This window comes from Passer domesticus, chromosome 8 (assembly GCF_036417665.1).
Source record: "Passer domesticus isolate bPasDom1 chromosome 8, bPasDom1.hap1, whole genome shotgun sequence".
Classification (NCBI taxonomy): domain Eukaryota; kingdom Metazoa; phylum Chordata; class Aves; order Passeriformes; family Passeridae; genus Passer; species Passer domesticus.
The window spans coordinates 30,423,460-30,441,688 of record NC_087481.1 but is presented as its reverse complement, the minus strand read 5'-3'; the positions used below and the strand labels follow the sequence as shown (position 1 = coordinate 30,441,688).

The 18,229-nt window shown below is 44.5% G+C and overlaps 1 protein-coding gene and 1 long non-coding RNA gene across 5 annotated transcripts in view; one reads left to right on the top strand and one right to left on the bottom strand.

Annotated features, from left to right (window-relative positions):
* The window catches only part of LOC135305849 (uncharacterized), a 49,113-nt gene that overhangs the window by 17,122 nt on the left and 13,762 nt on the right, over positions 1-18,229 (bottom strand). The window lies entirely within an intron of this gene.
* LOC135306349 (protein NDNF-like) lies at positions 9,531-16,455 on the top strand. The gene is made up of 4 exons (XM_064430060.1): positions 9,531-9,856; positions 11,869-12,064; positions 13,702-13,826; positions 14,798-16,455. Exons 2-4 carry the CDS (start codon positions 11,877-11,879, stop codon positions 16,147-16,149), a joined length of 1,665 nt encoding a protein of 554 aa, XP_064286130.1. The 5' UTR covers positions 9,531-9,856; positions 11,869-11,876; the 3' UTR covers positions 16,150-16,455.

Genomic DNA, 18,229 nt, shown 5'->3' with positions numbered 1-18,229 from the left:
CATTATCCCTTGAATGCATTTCACTGACAACCTCCTCTGTATTTCCAAGTAGATCCTTTGAGAAAATCCACTTTTACTTCCCCACCTTTCTCCTCCAACTTTATTTTAGCATTTTTCTCTGAGCCAAGATGCATTTTCAGATTTTTTTCTCCATAAGAAAAGTCAGGTGCATAAAGAAGTGAAAAAAACATTTTTAATCTATTAGCAGAAGTTCCCTGCTGGAAGCAGAGCAATCACTCAGCTAGCATGATAAAGATGCTCATTAAAGATTATTATGAAGAAATTAATTCCTCTAGGAATTGGCTGTGGCTTCCCTGACAATACTGCTGGGAGCAGTTTTGGTCAGCAATGTTTCCTCCCGGAGTGGACATTGATCACTGGTTTCCCAGCAGTTGCTAATTCTACTTCTCTGACTGTTCCTCTCATCCCCTGGGAAAAGGGGATTTATTCCCATAAATCAGAACTATAAATCTGGGATACCATACGCCAGACAAGCCCACCCCAGAAGCCAGGTGAGAGGGGACATATTTTTATTCTTTGGCCTTTGTAATGCCAGGTTGTGGAAACAACAGAACAGATCACACAGCCGTGCACGTTGTCCCAGCCAAGAGATCTGGCTGTCAAAAGGCTCCCCCACCTGCCAGCCCCAGCCTTTGGAGGCAGTGACCTGGAGCTAAAATGGTGTGGCTGCTCCCACTCCCTCCTCTGCCTGACCTCCTGGCTCCCTATTCACCCCTCACCCCCCCGGCCCTCAGAGAGCAGCCCCTCTCCATGTCACAGTGCTACCCCTGCCATCTGGAGCAGCACTTTTGTTCTTCCAAGCCTAAGTGAATTTGAAGAGAAGCAGGGAGCTGCTCCTGAGGAGAGACATGTCCTGAGCCTGCCTTATGACCCTGACTCCTCCTAGTGCAATGTCTGCTTGGAAAATTAAACACCTCCTCAAGCTCTGTTCCTTTTCTCCTCCACAAGCTCAGGGATTGCCTGCTATTTACCCTGTGGACCAGCACATCTTGGTCCACATGTTTTTTTCCTCCTGCTGACTTCCATGTTAGCTTCCACAGAGGAGCCCCTTCTGTGACAGAAACACCCCACCATCAGCCTGGTCCCAATCCTGTGCCTTCAGAGCAATGAAATCTGGTTTTTCCCCATGTGGAATGGTCAGAGACAGCCCCCAGCTCCCCTCTCACTCTGAGCTGTAACAAAAATAAGATCCCAACAGCCTGAAGAATAAACAGCACCTAAACGCCAATAGCCCTCCACATGAAAAATGCAGGGAATGTCAAAAACAGGGAATGGGTTTGCTTCCTATGGCCCAGGGTGAGCCATACTTATGGATAAACTGTTTTATGGATGGTGAAATCCAGCAACAAGAAATCTGTCATCATTGCTCAAAGAAAATATAACTGAATGTCAATTGACATATTCCAGATGTGCTTACAGATGCCAACATTCTGGTAATGTCACACTGTTAGGTAACTTACTCTTAGTAACCATCCTAGTGTTAGACAGACATAAATTAGAATCAAGTCTGACCCAAGCCAAGAACAGTTCCATGTAGGGAAGGACCAAGGCACTAAATTAAATTCACAGATGGAGAAGTAAAGCTCAAGGATTTCTGATGATCACTCCTCTGACAAACTCCTCTTGAAATCTTTGAAGAAACTTCTTCCTGAAATGGTTTGCCATTACATTTCCTGAACCCCCAAGAGGAAACTGGGCATGGAGCAAGAAGCCAAGAGGCTGCCAGTGCAGGACATCAGTCATGGGACAGGCTTTTCAAACCACTCTCTGCTGAGGCAGCCACAGAACCATAGGATATCCTGAACTGGAAGGGACCCACAAGGATCACCAAATCCAGCTCCAAGCAGCTCCCTGGAGAGCTGTACACTCATAGGGAGCACTGACAAGGTGGTAAAAATGTAATTTCACACTGAAAGCTAAAGACGAGTCTCAGAAAACCAGCCACTGGCCAAGTGGTAAGATAAATGAGGCCACTGCTAGGAATAATTCTGAAAAGCTGGACACCATCAGAGCCAAGCCAATATCAGGGGCAGCATTTTAACACAGATCCAGTCTGACACTCCAGTAGCTGTGTCAGCAAAGGGAGAGCACCCTGAGGTCTCCCCTGCACCTTCCCTGCACACCCAGCTCTGCTTCGGGACAAACCCAGCCCCAGGAAGCTTCATGGGAAGGGTCATCATTTGGGGGCTCCCCAAATCCTCTGTGGTCCTGCCTTTGCACCTCCTGTCAGAGCACCTTGGCCATGGGGATGGGAGTGTCACTTGAATACAAGAGGCACAGAAAGGACAATCTCTCTTATCCCTGCCCTGGACAGCTCAGAACATGCCACTGCAGCCATCCTAGTTTTCCTTTGAGCTGCAGAGGCCTCATGAGGTGATTTAGCGGGGTCTTTCCATGGGGGTGGAGATGGAGCCACATGGTTCTGGAGTCAGGACAGAGTCACCTTTGCTATCCAGGCTGTTCTGGGACTCTAAAGGATAACCTGCAATCTGCACAATGTGAGGTCAAACACCTGCCATGGGAAAGAGGGAGCACAAGGGAAATGCCAAGGAAATCCCTGCTCCACCAAAGGGCTGAGCTGTGCTCAGTCCCTGCTGCTCAGAACTGCCCACAAGCATAAATGTTAATGCCAGATCCAGCACAGAGGCAGAGAGATTCATTCCATTTCATTATGAAATGATACAAGCACCATAAAGTGTCAGCTTTCAAGTTCATAATTTATAAATTAAGTGTAAATAGCATATTCTGACCTCCTCCCCAGCCACTCATTTATCCTTCCCCCATGAAAAATTAATGAGTCTATAAAGTAGCTTGTAAATTTAAAGCAGTAATTTTAATTTTTTATTTTTTTTTTTTTAATCAACAGTGTGGTTTTCACAGAGGCCCTGAAGCATTAGCTGGCTGCAGCCACTGCTGTTAATCACTGGTCCTAGGTGTGCTACTATGCCACAGCAAAACCTCCTGCTAAGATTTCTGATGCAGACCAGTGTCAGGGGCCAGATAAAGCTCTCTGAGATTTTTGGGCTGTCCTAGGAGAGCATTCCCCACTTTCCACAGCCTGGCAGGCTGCTTCCTTCAGGGGCTGCTTGAGGACTTAACATCTTATCCAAGACATCAAAATAAGAATTAGCAAGACAATTCTTAAAATAAAACTTCCTAAGTGGAAAACTCACCCCAGGCAAAACTTTTGGTCTCTGGGAAGGGAAGAAAGGAAGCAAGAAGAACCAGAGCAGCTAGCTCCCTCTTTCCACTATGAGCATTCCCCAGGGCATTCTTCTGCTATTTGGTGACCTTTTAAGTTTCCCTTTGCACAAAAAGCGACATTGGTGGTTTTGCAAGGCTCTCTACAAGTTTGGGAGGACCTGTATTCCTGCCCCTTGGTGTGTGCATTTCCCAGCCCCATGCAAAGATGAGAAAGGAGCAGGTGGCAGCCAGGGAGGAAAAGGAGACAGGTGAGCTGAGGAGCAGATGGGGCAGGAACAGCATTCCAAGGTGCTGGAGTCATGGAGGACCACAAGGAATGAATGCAAGGAACAGGAAACAGACTGGCCTGGAGGTGCCCATGTCAGTGTGAAGGTGCTTTCCATGCAGCTGAGGACATTGCTAAACAAAAAATTGTTTCACAGAAACTCTTATTGCTAAGGCCTTCCATGAAATATCCATCTCTTTTTAACTGCACAGAAAAGAAACCCTACACTGGAGTAAACAAGGCAGAAAAAAGCATGGAGAAAAAAGCATGGAAAAAAGCATTTCCCCTCCTATAGACCTAAGTATGATCATGTCCAGTGTTCCTTCTCTGCAGTCTGATTATCATGAACAGAATGATGATTTATGACAAAAGTGGCAGATTTTATTCATCAAATTCCTCCAATCAAACATTAAAACCAATACTATTCCTCTGGGGACAAGCTGGAGAGACAAACATAATGACTTTATCTATGCTGCATGTAAAATATTTGTAATTGAGCAAAAAGCCTGATCTCAAATGCTTAAAAATATACAGCTAGGGCAGCAAATGTGATTGGATTTCTTATAATCTAATCATTTTCATCCATATGTGGCCCCCAATCTGTTTGGGATTGTTCAAATTCCTGGATATTGTAGTGCCTTCCCCAGAGGACACTGGGAAGAGCTCTGGACAGCCTGGACCAGATGGGATGCCAGTGACTCCAGCCAGCAAAGGCAGAAAAGAGGACAGTGGTTAACTCCTGCTCTGCCAGCCACCAGAGAGGAGGTCTGCACAGGGAGATGAATGCAGGCTGCTTTCCCACGCTGCAAAAGGCAGGTTTTGTTTTAAAGCTCTCAGGAGCAAACTGGTGTAGCCCATGGGGGCAAACAAAGCAAGGACAATCATCACATCCTCCTGAAAACCTGTTCAGTGCTGTAGGTGGAAAGTGGGGCTGTTTGCAAGCTCTCCTGGCTATGCAATGGTGGGAGGGCTCCCAGCAGCCCAAGAGGAAAGTGAAATGCTGTAAATGAAACCAGACCTAGGAGATGAAAGGCCTCTTGGTCAGACTGAAGGTGTTTTTAAACATGGAGTTGCACAGGATCAGAGAGCAATGAAAGATGCATGAAAGTCAGCAAGCCCCTGCTTGTTAAGAACAGTCTGGCTGCTCAGCATTCCCTGCCCCTCTCTAACCTGACACTGAAAGGAGTGACCCAGCACTTCAGAACCTCCACCACAGGAAACTCTTGGATGCTCCTTGTTACCAGGCTGGATTAGTTCTGTTTATACAAATTTAATCCTTTGCCATATAAAGCAAACAACACTGTAGCTAAAAACAAAATACAGGATTATTCTATTAGAACAGTGTACTGATTACAGACAGCATCACTCCACTCTGCCTGTGACTTTCTTAGCTGAGATAACCAGCAGTTTTCAGCTAAGCTGCAAATATCACCTTATTTTTCCATAGCTGCCCAAACTGCTATGCTGTTTGATGACTTCTAGGGAATTCTGTAGGTGTTTTCTAAGGAATTATTTAACAGGACTTAACCTAAAATCCTGGAAGCCTAGGGGCTATAGTAAAAGGAAATTAAAGTAGCAGCTCAGGACTTTCAATATGTTTTCCTCTTCAATTCATAGAGAAGCTGTCAATGTAATTAATACTGACTTCTAGCTGAGTACTTGAAGATCTTTCTGTTGTACTGCATTTACATTCGTGGAAGAATAAATTTACCCTAAAAATAAGGAATTTTCCCATAAAGTTGAATATACTAACCTCAGAAGCAATCTCTCACATCCTGCAAAATCAACTTTGCACAGGAGATAACCCCTACATCATATCTATCATTTCTTGACAGACTCATCTGAGCAATTACAACCATTCTTGAAAATATGGAATATGAGGACAGTGAGGAGCAATCAGGTGTCTGTAATATTTATTTTGCTGGACACTAAAACACCCTTCAAGACCCTGCTTAGTTTCAACAGCAATAAAAAAAAAAAAAGATCATTTTCAAGTGCCAGCATCTTATGCTGGAGAGAGACTGTTGATGGAAAACTCAAGTAATGTTAGTAGGTAACAATTATCACTGTATCATTCCCTGGAGAACTTTTCTACCCACAGACACGTCATAATAGGAGCTACAGGTCCAAAGTGGAGATCACTGGTTTTTTATCCCTCAATCCCACTATGTACTGCCAGGACAAGCCACCCTAAACAACCTATTGCTATATTCTCACCTGGGTCTGGGCTGCAGGAAAAGTTCAAGTCTGGTTTTGACTTAGCAGCAATTGCCTGTCTCTCCTGCTTATTAATGCCTCTGAATAGGAACAGACTTAGGGCTTTTCTCATTTGACAGTCCTTTGCCTTGCCAGGATTTGGCAAAACCTGGAAGAAATAAAAGCAGCTGCCCCACTAAAATACCCTCAATAGGTTTTAAGTGCCAGACTTTTGCTTAGGATTGACTTTCACAGCTTCAAAGGAAAGTGTGATTCTTTCTGGAGCCCAGCTGTGTGTCTAGAATGATATTTTTTGAGCAATAATTCTAACCAGAAGTACATGAACTCAACAAGGACATACTGGCCCCAGTAACTATCAAGCAATGATTTGGACAACCTTTCCACTTGGGAGGGGATTTTTACATAAATTTGCATCCCCCAAACTATAGCCATAAGGGCAAGTCAGATTCTTTTGCTAAGAGGAATAGATTGCAACTGGAAGCTGTTGAAAAGGCAGAACATGTTTGGAAGCTATAATTCCCCCCATTAGACATCCATAGCTACTTCTGCTCAGGGCTGTGAAGGTAGTTCATACAGGAGGATCAGTTCAAAAGGCATTTTGCAGCCAGACAGGTAGCTGGGAGCCAAAGAGTAACAATTCTACCTCAGCTGTTGATAGAATACATATGTGCATGTGTAAAAGACAGAAAAGGAGAATACTGCTCATCTCATAACTGAAAGATTACATTTCTCTTTCCCCATGCATTTTTAATTTGCTTACCGAGTTTCATGAAACAGAACTCCCTAGGCTGGGCTGGGGGCACAGGGAAGCTGTCTGTGCTTGGGAGCTGCCAGAATTAACAGCCAGGAGCTGATGCAGCTGGGCGATGGATGGAACACAGTGCTGCCCTGTTCCCACTCTCCCCTGGAGCACAGGGAGCTCTCCTTGCCCTTCCCACAGACAGCTTCCTGATGGAGGTGACCAAACCAGCTCAAAGCAGCACTGCCAGGGCAGGGAAGTTCTTCAGCAGGAATACCCAAAAGCCATTTTGTGCACCTCCTTGCCAAGTACAGCAGTGTGACACAATTCTCAGAGCTGTGCTGTGTGGGGTGAGCCTCTGAGCATCCCTGTGCAAGGCATGCCATGAAACAGCAACCACATGCTGCAGGCAGAGCCTGCTGGGGGACAGTGCTGCCAGGACTGCAGGACACTCCCCTGGCCTGCAGAGTCTCTCACCTGAGTACAGAACTGTGGACTGCAGTTCCAGGAAATAAACATCTCAAGTGTCTTTGAGAGCTTCAAGCTAAACCTCCAATTAGGATTTTTGCTCCCATTTGGAAGCAGCTCCTTTGTTTCAGCATGACTGATCTTCCAGCAGAGCCACCACATAACTGAGTATAAACCAAGTCTCTGGTGTCAAAGATGCTCCATCTCTCACATCTGTGAAAAGTCTGGATGGGCAGCAGGGCTGGAACAGGAGTAGGATCTCTGAACAGCCCTCCTGAAGTCACCAGCTCGGCTCTGAGGGGAGCACTGCCTGCTCATTACAGACTTCTATTACTGAAAAGGCCATTATATCAATTTTTTGCCAAATCAAGGACTGATTTATCCCTGTTGTAACTTCACTGAGTTCAGTCAAGCTACACAAGTCATGAATTTAGCTCTTTACTTTCTCCATAGAGAATATTTTTTCCCCTTTGATAGTGATTCAGTGAACCTCTTAGAAAATTTATGAGCCCAGATTCTGCTCCAGCAAAGCATGTCAGCAGACACACATGGGAAGTACGTGAGAAATTGTCCAGAGAGGAACTGGATTATTTCCAAACTTACACCATCACCAGCCTTTTTCACCTGACATCCTTGCTCATGTTTTATTCAGTGGGAGACAGAGCGTTTCTTCTGAACCTCCTTCCAAAACTGCTCAGCACAATTCATTTGTTTTCCAACTCTGAAATGATGGCCAAAGGAAATACTCCCATTGCCTTCCCTGGAAGCTCAGTTTGCTGAGGTTAATGGTTTGTTTTGATGGCAGTGGGGAGGTTTGGAGAGGACAAGACAGAGTCCATCCTTTCTAGAATGAGCATGTCCACTCTGTACAGACTTAGGGATTTTGCCAGACAAGAGTGACATGTGCTTCTGGGATTTGCCCAGAGATATCCCTACTTAGCACTGGTTGCTGGTTTACAATCCTCCCAGCTGACTTCCACCCATGAGTCCCTCCAAATTCCCTCCACAAAACAGACTGTAGGTCCTGCACTTATATTGTGAACAATATTTTTTTCTATGAAAACAAATGTCATGTCCTGTTTTCAGGGCACATTTTTGATGCACCTCGTCTGACCTACATTTCCCTCTTCCAGGCCTGCTCTGGGACCTTACTGGACCTTGCACCAACACCTTTCTGTCCTGTTTCTCCTCCTTTAAGGAAACACTTTGGCTCTGGCTAGGTGCTTACATTTCCATTAGTTCCCAGATCTGTCACACAGACTTGACCTGGGCTGCATTTCACACCAGGATGATGATTTGTCTGGCAGACCCTGTTTACCATTTATTCTGCTTGTGCCAGTTTTCCAGCATACATCCAGCAGTGTCCTCTCATAGCTCCAGGGTACCAATACCCTGATCATACAGGGCTGTATCAAACCAAAACCCTGATCACACAGTGCCTGTACCAAACCAACACCCTGATAATGCAGTGCCTGTATCAAGGCTCCCACATGCTGTCCCTTTTTAAAAGCCAAGTCGCTCAGCAAAACTTTTCAGAAAAAAAAAATTGATGACCACCTTAATTACTCCTGCCATCTTCTGCACTGTAAATATTTCTCTTACATCAGCTGATAAGCAAATTTACATTTTGAGAAGGATCTGCTAAGCAAAATCTTGAAACTTCTTTCTACTTCTCCCTTATCTCCCCTCTTCTTAGCAAATTTTTAGTCTTGGGAAGGCTCAAACAATCTAACTCCGAATCAGGGAGACAGTAATAAAGGGTTACTGCAAGCCACTCTTCAAACACTGGATGAGAGACTTTAAATAAAAATAGAGCCTCCACAATATTCTGCCTTTGTCCCCTGCAAAGTGCCTGCCTGGAAGCTGATGCAGCTTCCTGGGGCTTGCCTTTCTGAGCAGGCATCCCCACAGGGCCAGTCCCAGGGCATCTCTGCTGACAGCCCGGGCCAAGAAGTGCGAGCAGCCTGCGAATCCTGGCCACGCTCTGCTCTCACTCAGCAGGAGTGGCCTGAAAAGAACCATGGCTTTGCTACAACTGCTTTGTAGCCCCAACAAGCAAGTGCTTGGCTTGCTGTGAGCCACTTCCCATGCACCCTTCTGCTGCCTCCTCCCTCGGCCACAGAAATGCTCCCCCAGCCCAGACACTTTCACAGTTTCTTTCTTACACAGCCTCTCTAAGCCCAGAAAACTGCTCAGCTCTATTCAGGAGATTTCTGACAGCCTTCAAAGGATTGCTAATCCCAGTCTGCTTTAAAAACACAGAGCATTCTATCCCTTGCACCTTTTTTTTTGCCTTCCCTCCTGTAGGTCAGCACTTGTTGGGCCCATAAAGCACCCCAGCAGAAACTCAGCACAGCTGAAATTACCTGGAGCTTCTGCAGAGCAGAGGGATCACAGGCTCCTTGGGAGGGCAATCCCACTGCTAACACAAAAGTGGCTCTCTGGAGGAGACTGGTGCACCCCTGGCTGGCTGGGATGAAGGGCTGACAAGGGTTAACAGTGTCTGCTCCTCTCTCCATCTCACCCCCCCTCCTCATGAGCTGCTCCCCGGGCAGGCAGTGCTGGATTAGGCTGCAGGAGCAGCCTGGCTGACACTCGGTGCAGGAGCAGCCCCAGGAGCTGAGGGGACAGCAATCAGCACCTGGGAGACTTTGCACAACTGGCCAAGTTTAAAACAACCTCTGAAAACACCCAGCTGAAGAAAGCACCAAAACCCTGCTGTGGCTTTGGTTTTTAGTTTACTTTTCTTGAAGGACCGCAAGCATTTTCAGTTGCTATGTCTGTTCAGGAGCCATATGGAAAAATCAGTTCTGTCCTGTTAGACTGGTTGCACAGTTTTGATTTTCATCTGCCTACAGAGATCTGAAAAGTCTATGTTCTTTTATGCTTTTTTGGCAAAGAAAGCGAGTGGTCTGAGGATCATCCAGCCAGGAACAAAATAGGTAAGTACAGTATTTTTTGTGTAACATATTTCCAATAGTCTGAGAATATATTGTTTATGTAATTGAGTGAAAATAGCCTTTGGGATGATGCTCTCTTTGGGATAAGCTGATTATAGGTTTGTTGATCACTTGGTTTGTTTGTTTTGCTGGAGACAAAAAGCTGAGCTGCTGTGGTATCAGTGTGGTTTGCAAGATCCTGTCATTTAAGCAGCAGAAAAAGGGTTTTTTTAATCCTCTCCAAAGCACAGAGCAACTCAGATTCCACTGTCAAAGGTAAAGCAAAATATTTGGGGTTCTATTTTAAATCTGTAAGCTATAATTAGACTAGAGGAATAACCAAGTGGCAAAGTGACTCAGAGTCATAAGGAAAAGCTCTATTATAAGAGCATTAAAATGGAATTGATATGGAAATCTTATCTATTCTTTCAACTTGTTCAGATGGTTGCTTAAGCCTGCACTCAACCAAGTGCTAAAATAGTGCAAACAGGCAGTGAATAAAGCAACTTTTTCTGCATGTTGAGAGGGACATTCAGATGACCTGGTAACCATAATTTCCATAATCATCTCACTGATACTAAGGGTGTGCTTGACTATGGGAATCCTAGATTTTGTACATAACCTACAGATGTATTCAATGCTGCATTTAAATGTATGTTTGAAATGGATTTAAAAAGGAAGGGATCCTTTTATAAAGTCACTTTAACTGCAATGGACAGCGGGTGTGCTGAACTGGAGATCTGACTGCCTAAAATCTTCCACACTTTTACAGGCACTATGGGGAAAGAGCTGATCTCAGAAAGAAATGAAAATTACAAAGAACTGAGCCTTTGTCTTGTGCTTTTTCTCCCCTCACCAGCCAATAATCAGATTTAACCAGGATCTTTGCTTCTTTTTGCTTGTAAGATGCAATAAACTACTTTTTCCTCAAAAAGGGGATCTTGCACACAGAGCTCCCTCTGCTTTCCAAATCCCTGAGCTACAGCTGGCACCTGTATTAAAAGTGTCTGCCCCTTCCACACTTTCTGAAACTGGATGTGGCAGGCAAAGGAGCTGTAAGTTATAATCAATAACTGCACACAGTGCACTGCTAAAGTTCCCTGCCTCCTCCTCTGTGTAGCTCTGGGCTGTGCACACAGCAGTTTAAACAATGTCAGTATTTGCCGGGGACTGGTTTTGTACTTTTCTTCCATAGAGTCCAAGCTGATAATAAGGGCTGTTGAAAAAAGGGACATAAGTGATTTTTAAAAAATCTCTTGCCTGAGTGAGTACAAGACAGTTGTTACAGTTCCAGTGATCAGCAAATGCTGAGACAGGCTGGAAATGATGCAGGTGTGAGAATTATAAGCAACACAAAAATGTAAAAACAAGATTATTGCCCTACAGTGATAAAGCCTTCTTCCAAATGAGATCCACAGAGCTTAACATCTAAGTACCAGTTCAGGGATTCTTATCCAAGATTCTCCACCTTTGACCAAACAGTATCTGGATAAGTTACAGTGATCCTCTTATCTACACATGCCTACTGTCCCAGTGGACAAAATAAAAATTCAGTGACCTCTGATAGAACAGCAGAAGCAGGGTTTGGGACATAGGGACCGCCTGAGACTTTTAAAGGGACAGCTCCATTACAAATAGCTCAGCCTTGAAATTTAGTAAGTGAACGTCACAAACTAGAAACAGATCTTTTAAATGTAATTTTCCACTCATTCTGACAGCAGTAAAGATTTTTCTGAATAATTGTCATGTTGCACTTGTGCTGCATTGACTACATTTTTTTTCCCTTTAATCAAAGACTTCATAGCAGTTTCTGCAATTAAATCTTTGCAGAGAGATCCTCTGAGGAATATTTCCGTGAACTTTAAACAGCTCAGCAAAATTGAGACTTGCACTATTGGAATGTCTGGCTTGCTGGGATTATAACAAACACCAGGAAAGGCACAGAAAGAGAGGGTCACATTACTTTATTTCCTATGACAGCCATTTCTGTTCACTTTTGTCACTCCACTTTGCAGTACTGAAGATGTCCTGGCTCTGGCTATATCTTCCTCTCCATCTTCTCATGGCAACTTGTTTGTGCCATTCTATAAAAGCACCCACCACCAGCTCCCAACAGAGCTTCAAGAGCAATCTCTTCAATTTCTACCACTCCCTGATACTTGCAGATGGTAAGGAAACTACAGTTCACCTGCTGAAGGACATACCCAAAAGGTAAGAGCAAATCAGCCACTGTTATTCTCAGATACATCCTCATGTCACTGGGAATTGCACACTGCCAGGATAAGCCAAGAATCCCTGTGCACCTGCAGGGCTCTATAGTGCACACTGAAATGCCAGAAAAATGCCCCACTCCTCAAGTGCTACACTGCCCAGAATCTGGAATGAACCTCTGAGATTAAATTTATATTCCTGTACATATTTCAGCAGCTTTCTGCTGTGTTTGTCAGAGCAGCAGCAGAACTGATATGGATGGGTGGGCTCCAGCAGCAGACAGCTGTGTCACAAACAGCCCAGCTTCAGGTCTGCAGAGACAGCAGCCATCCTACATTCATGGTGAAATACAAACATTTTACCTAGCAAATTCACTACCTCAAAAATCAATAGAATACCTGCACAGACATCTTATCAGGAAATCTGCCACTGTCCTGCACACTCAAAGTGTTTTTGCTGAGTGGCAGTACAGCTTACTAAGATCAAAGGTGCTTTGCATGTGAAAATTCCATATTCTTCACCTTTCCACAATACCTACAAAGCCTTCTGCCATACCCAGATATGTAGGTGATCTAGATATTACAACTGGCACTGCATCTGGGTAGCAAAGATCAATCTGCTTGTTTGGGAAGAGATGCACTTTGGACAGAACCCAGCAAATGCAGATTTTGACACACACCCGAGTGGTCATGGAGCAGAGGGTGAGCCAGATTGCTCAGCCTTCATGGGCATAGCACAGGAAAACTGGAACGCGGCACATGTTATATAACGAGACCATGCTCACAAGAACAGAACTAGGAGCTCTCCTAGTTAAAGAACAAGGGGTATTGAAACAAAGAAAAGGGAGTTTTTCTGTGCTCATGTGGCATAACATGAATACAGCAATTAGGAAGTAGTTTAGCATGATCAGAAAGGTTATTTTGAACCCCGGTCACCCAAACAGGATCCAAGACAAGAGAGGACAAGTTTTGGATGAGAGTAAAAGACTCAAGAATGTGGAACTGACTGCAGTGAAACCCAACTCTGGCTTAGGAGCCATGCCCTGAAAGTGGCTACACCTCCAGGCTGACAGGGTCTATCCGTGGTGACTGTGCTTGTCTCACTGGTGAACAACAAAAAAACCCTTGGATTGCCAACCGCCTTCATTGGAGTGCAGAGGGAGGCACCCAAATCCAAACATTTTATGGCCAAGTCCATACATTATAAAAACAACAGAAGTAAAACAGAGCAAGACAGGAGGTTGAGCTTTTACAAGGCAGGAATCAAAACCTGACCAAAGACACTGATGACACTTTGTGGTGGCAACAGGTGGTTATGGAGAAGGCAGTCAGCTAAATGACATCCATCACCCAAAATAACCAGCTAAGGATGAGATGTAGTGTTCACCTAAAGCATGGAAAAAATACTCAGAGGGGAAAAATACTGCCTTTTTCAGGAAATACATGTGGATTAAAAAAATAAAATACCCCACAGCCGAAGGCTGCAGACACTCATCATCCCTTTTTGTGGATGCACCTCAGAGAACAGTCATTTCTACCCAGAGCAAAGTGACCCACCTCAGAGTAGCTGATTACAAGGAGTTTTGGGCAAACCTGAACTCCCTGATGCATTGCCTCTATTTCTATTCACATTTGCAGGTACTACTTTGTTTTGGAAGAGGGCAGGGCCCTTGCCCCTTTCTCAATAACAGTGACACCCTGTGATGTTCCCATTGAGTGGAGCATACTTGTGTACAAGTCTCCACCAGGAAAAGCAGCACCAGGTAAGGCCTTCAGCCTGCCTACGCAGAGGCAGAGAAAGCACAGGTTACTTAGATAATTGTGTTACAGGAAATTTCCCATATGCTTTGTGGTTCCCTCCTTTAAATTGCCATGGACTGACCCAGTTCCCATGGGTAAAACAGGTAAACCCATCAGATCTTGCCCTCCAGACAAATAAATTAAGAATTAGATATTAAAATGTCTACATCTGAGGTTAATATTTGGGAACAACAGCAAGTCTTCCAGGCTGCACAAACAGACCAACTTCATAAGCTCTTGGTACTGGGCTGAATTTCCCTCTGCTGCCTCAGTTATTTTTCTGTGGTTTAGGTCACTTAAGACAACTTTTTCTCCCCACATGAAGCAGAGAAGAGTTAGCCATTTACTCTTGCCACATCTACCATGGCAGTGGGTACTATACTGCCTTCACCCTAAAAGGCAATTCCTTTCTCTTGCATGATTTTTGAATTAATTTTTCAAGCTAAAAATCTAAAAGCTGCCATTAACAACTTCTTACCTGTCAAGCAGATACACCTGACTGAGGAGCTCAAATTACACTCCTTTGAATTAATAAGTTTTCCCTCTTCATGATATAATGGCCTAAAACTAATCCAAAGGAAAAAAACCTATCATAGAAATAATGAGTCTCCTTAAAGTACCCTGAGAGACAGCAAATAGAAGAAGAAAATTGTAGGGGCATCAGGCACGATACAAGCCAAGCTTCTGCAAGTTGTGGTTTCATAATTACAGTATTTTTGAAAACATAATTCTACAGCTGCACTGCTAAAATAAAAGCTTCTCAAATTTTAACTTAATAAATTGCCAGTAGCAACATATTTTCGCTAAAACATTTTTAGTTATAATTGCTGCTTTCAAGAAGAAAATATAATGTTCCCTAACAGTAAAACTTGCACAATGTGCTTTATGTCACATCTTTTAAAAGAGAAGTTACAAGTCTGCCTTTTGCCTGCAGGTGACCATGATACACAAGAGGTCTCCAAATCTCACAAGGCTTCAAGCATCGTGTCCACTATCTTCAACTACAAGGGAAATTCCGTAGAGACTTACATGGGAATGTCTTCCCATTCTGCCCTTTACCTGCTCGAGTTCTTATCCACGGAGAGGGACACACACATTACAGTGTACCTAACAACTGACACCACCTCTGGGCACCTCTACCCAGAGCTGCCAGCGGATCCGCGCATCGATGTCATCGGCATCGGCCACACGACGGTGACTCTGGCCTGGAAACACAGCCCTTCTGTCTTGCAGCACACGGAGAGCATCCAGTACTGTCTCCTAGTTAATGAAAAGCACAACTACAAGAGCTTGTGTGCTGCTGAGACAGCCATCAGATCCTCTGGAATGAAGCTGCCACCCACCTTAGCTCTGTCCCTGTCTCCGTACCTTCTGGAGCCGCAGCAGGTGATGATATTGTCCAACAGCGAACTGAGCATCATCAACAAAGTCAGCAGTGGGGAAGTCAGGCAGGTGTGCGTGGGCACCAAGAACACTTACACAGTGCCCAACCTCAGCCCCAGCACTCAGTATTACTTTGATGTTTTTATTGTCAATCTCCTCACAAACGCCAGCGCTGCATACACCGGGACATTCGCCAGGACCCTGGAAGAACCTGAGCCCAAGGTGACAGAGCTGAAAGATGGCAAAGTGATTCATGTCGTCCTGGATGGGAAAAAGCAGAAACTCTACAGTCTGCAGTACCAGGCGAGGCACAAGAAAATCCACTTCACCTTCCAGCTGTGTCGGGGTCAAATACAGGTTCACATAACAAGAAATGGGAAAACAGTAGCATCAGAAAATCTCTCTGGGCTGAGGTATTTCTCCCTGAAGGGAAAGCTGCTGGACACCTACTCAGTGCAGCTGAGGTCCACAGAGGAATCTAACTCTTCTGTGAAGGTACTGGCATCCCCCCATTTCCACAAGCCCTTATTCCCACTTCTTCCAGAGAGCTTAAAAATCAAATCGTTCAGTAAACTGAGAACATGCAGGTCTGTGACCATTGCCTGGCTGGGTACACAAGAGGAGAGCAAGTACTGTGTGTACAGAAAAAGGATTGAGGAGGATCAGGTCTGGAGGGAGCTGCAGAGTGCAGACAGCTGCTCTGGGCCTGAATCTCGGCACAAATCAGAGAAAGTGCTGTGCAAGTACTTCTATGACCTAAACCTCCAGCGAGCTGTCACCACAGAAACCATCAAAGGGCTGGAGGCAGGGACACTCTACTTGTTTGATGTTTATCTCTTTGGGCCGTCTGGCATCCCTGTCAGGTATCACAGCAAAGTTGTGAAGACCAGGAAAAAATGTTGAAGGTTTTGAATGAAAGTTTTAAAGTGAGTGAATGCAGGTAGTATCGAAATCTACATCAAGTCAAAGCCCCTGCAGTTTCAACTATGCTGACAAACAAAAAATTTAAAGCTGTAAGATTCTACAGCAAAACATATCTTAGATGATTACACATCTTCCTTTCTGTGTAAGGTGGGGTGCATTTTTTCTTTCCTTGTCTCATTCAAACATTAAAAACAGAGTTGTGAAACAAACTCATACCCATGGAAAGAAAATAGCCCAAGAGTACCCATGAGAAATAGACTGGTTACCTAAAATATTTCTGAAATCCAGCACAGAAGTGATGGGGAAATGCCTCACATGAAGCACACAATTTCTGAAGTCCCAGAGAGTTTTCCACTTTCTGTAACTCATGCAGCTAATGAGGAACTGAGACCTCACAAATCAGACTGCTCTTGAGAAACAGATTCCTCACTGTTTGAACAAGGAAGGAAACAAAAAGAAATTGAAAAAGCAGTGGAACTGATGTATAGCTCCACGCATTGAGTAAAGCGGGCTGAACTTCATCTTCCCCTATTACCTGCATGCTTGCTTGGTTTCATTCCTACAGAGAAATTGTGCTTGGTTAGAAACAGACAAAATTCAGGCCAGGAACTGGCTCTGGATCTGGCTTTTCTCAGGAGTGTACCAATACACTGCTGTGCTACTGCCCACAGAGGAAAGCAGCAATTGAAGAATCTTGCCATGGAAAGATTTATCATCTATAGCCTCTGATATCAAGCCCACGTCTATGACTCTGTGATTCCTGACTGTAATATACTCATTCTTTTCATCCTTAAGCCAGCCTATATCAATGAATGCATTGCTTTGAGAAAAATTAAATGTGGTTTTCCTACTAAATATCATGGAAGGAAAATATTTGTAGTAAAAATTCTGACAAACACATTTTGGTTGTCTTGTTTCCTTGATTACCTTCCATATATGACATGAGACAGGGTAAAAGAAAAAAAGAAAACGAAGTCTTTATAAACTCTTGTAGGTTCATTTTCTATTATCAGTAGAAGTATTTTGTGTGCAGGCTCTTGGCAGGCCTGGAATTTACATATAAAGAGATAAAACAGCTTCACTAACCCAGAGGTTGCCAGAGAAATCTTGCCTGTAGTAATTCTTTTTCCTCTACAATTACACCAAACACATACATAAATTATTAAATCCATTATTGTGTATCTGAGTCATTCTCTTGCAATTCAGGGTCATCAAAGTCCCAGTTTACTCTGAGCACTTATTCCATCCAAGTGTGTTTGGAGGCCCTTGGTAAGGGCAGAATCAGTCCCACGTGCAGGACCAGGGTTGTGTTTCCTGCTCCAAAGACTCTGGGCCCTGTGCACCCTGTCCAGGGCACTCTGTGACTGCTCACCCCAGATGAGGGGCTCAGGGCTCAGCTGCAGTCTCAGGGCTTGGCTGGGCTTTGCATTCCTGCAGGCACTGCTCCGGACTGAGCAGGGCCACAGCAGGAGCCACGTGCTCTGCAGCCTCCTGGCCACACTCCACAGCCTTTTGGCTAATTACAGGGGCTGGCAGCTGCTCTGCCTTCATTCCAAGGCAGGCCCTCGCTTCATCTGCCTCCTGCCAAAAATAGTCTGAGCTCAGAGAGCAACAGAGGTCATCTCAACTTGGAAATCTCAATGTTTTCTGCCTTCCTTCTCAATTTCAGGCACTTGTATTGTGGATAAATTTCACTTAGATGCCCTACAACTGACTGTAATAACAAGCATAACTATAATAGAAAAACAGGAATCTAACTGCAGATACAATATATTCTTAATCCCCTGCCCTCAATCTGGCAGAGCATTAATCCTTGTTTTTGCCCTCTATACAGAAATGTCACCAAAAAAAGTATTTTGGAAGAAGATATATTGGCACCTTGACCAGCACCAGTGTTTCTACTAAAGCAGTTTTTTAACAACAGAACTGACCTTGGGCTTCTCAGCAATGTCTTGGTTTAGGGCTGTAGTCAAGAGATGTGAGGAAGGGATAGAAGGAGAGCCTGAAAGAGGGCAGAGAGCTGAGCAGGCAAAGGTGGCACAGGAGCAAAGGCTCGGTG

What these genes read in the sequence shown, in the direction of transcription:
- LOC135306349 (XM_064430060.1), top strand. Translation starts at nt 11,877, where the DNA reads ATGTCCTGGCTCTGGCTATATCTTCCTCTCCATCTTCTCATGGCAACT. An exon ending in CTGAAGGACATACCCAAAAG is followed by an intron (nt 12,065 to 13,701) that starts GTAAGAGCAAAT and finishes TCACATTTGCAG; the next exon opens with GTACTACTTTGTTTTGGAAG. An exon ending in ACCAGGAAAAGCAGCACCAG is followed by an intron (nt 13,827 to 14,797) that starts GTAAGGCCTTCA and finishes TTTTGCCTGCAG; the next exon opens with GTGACCATGATACACAAGAG.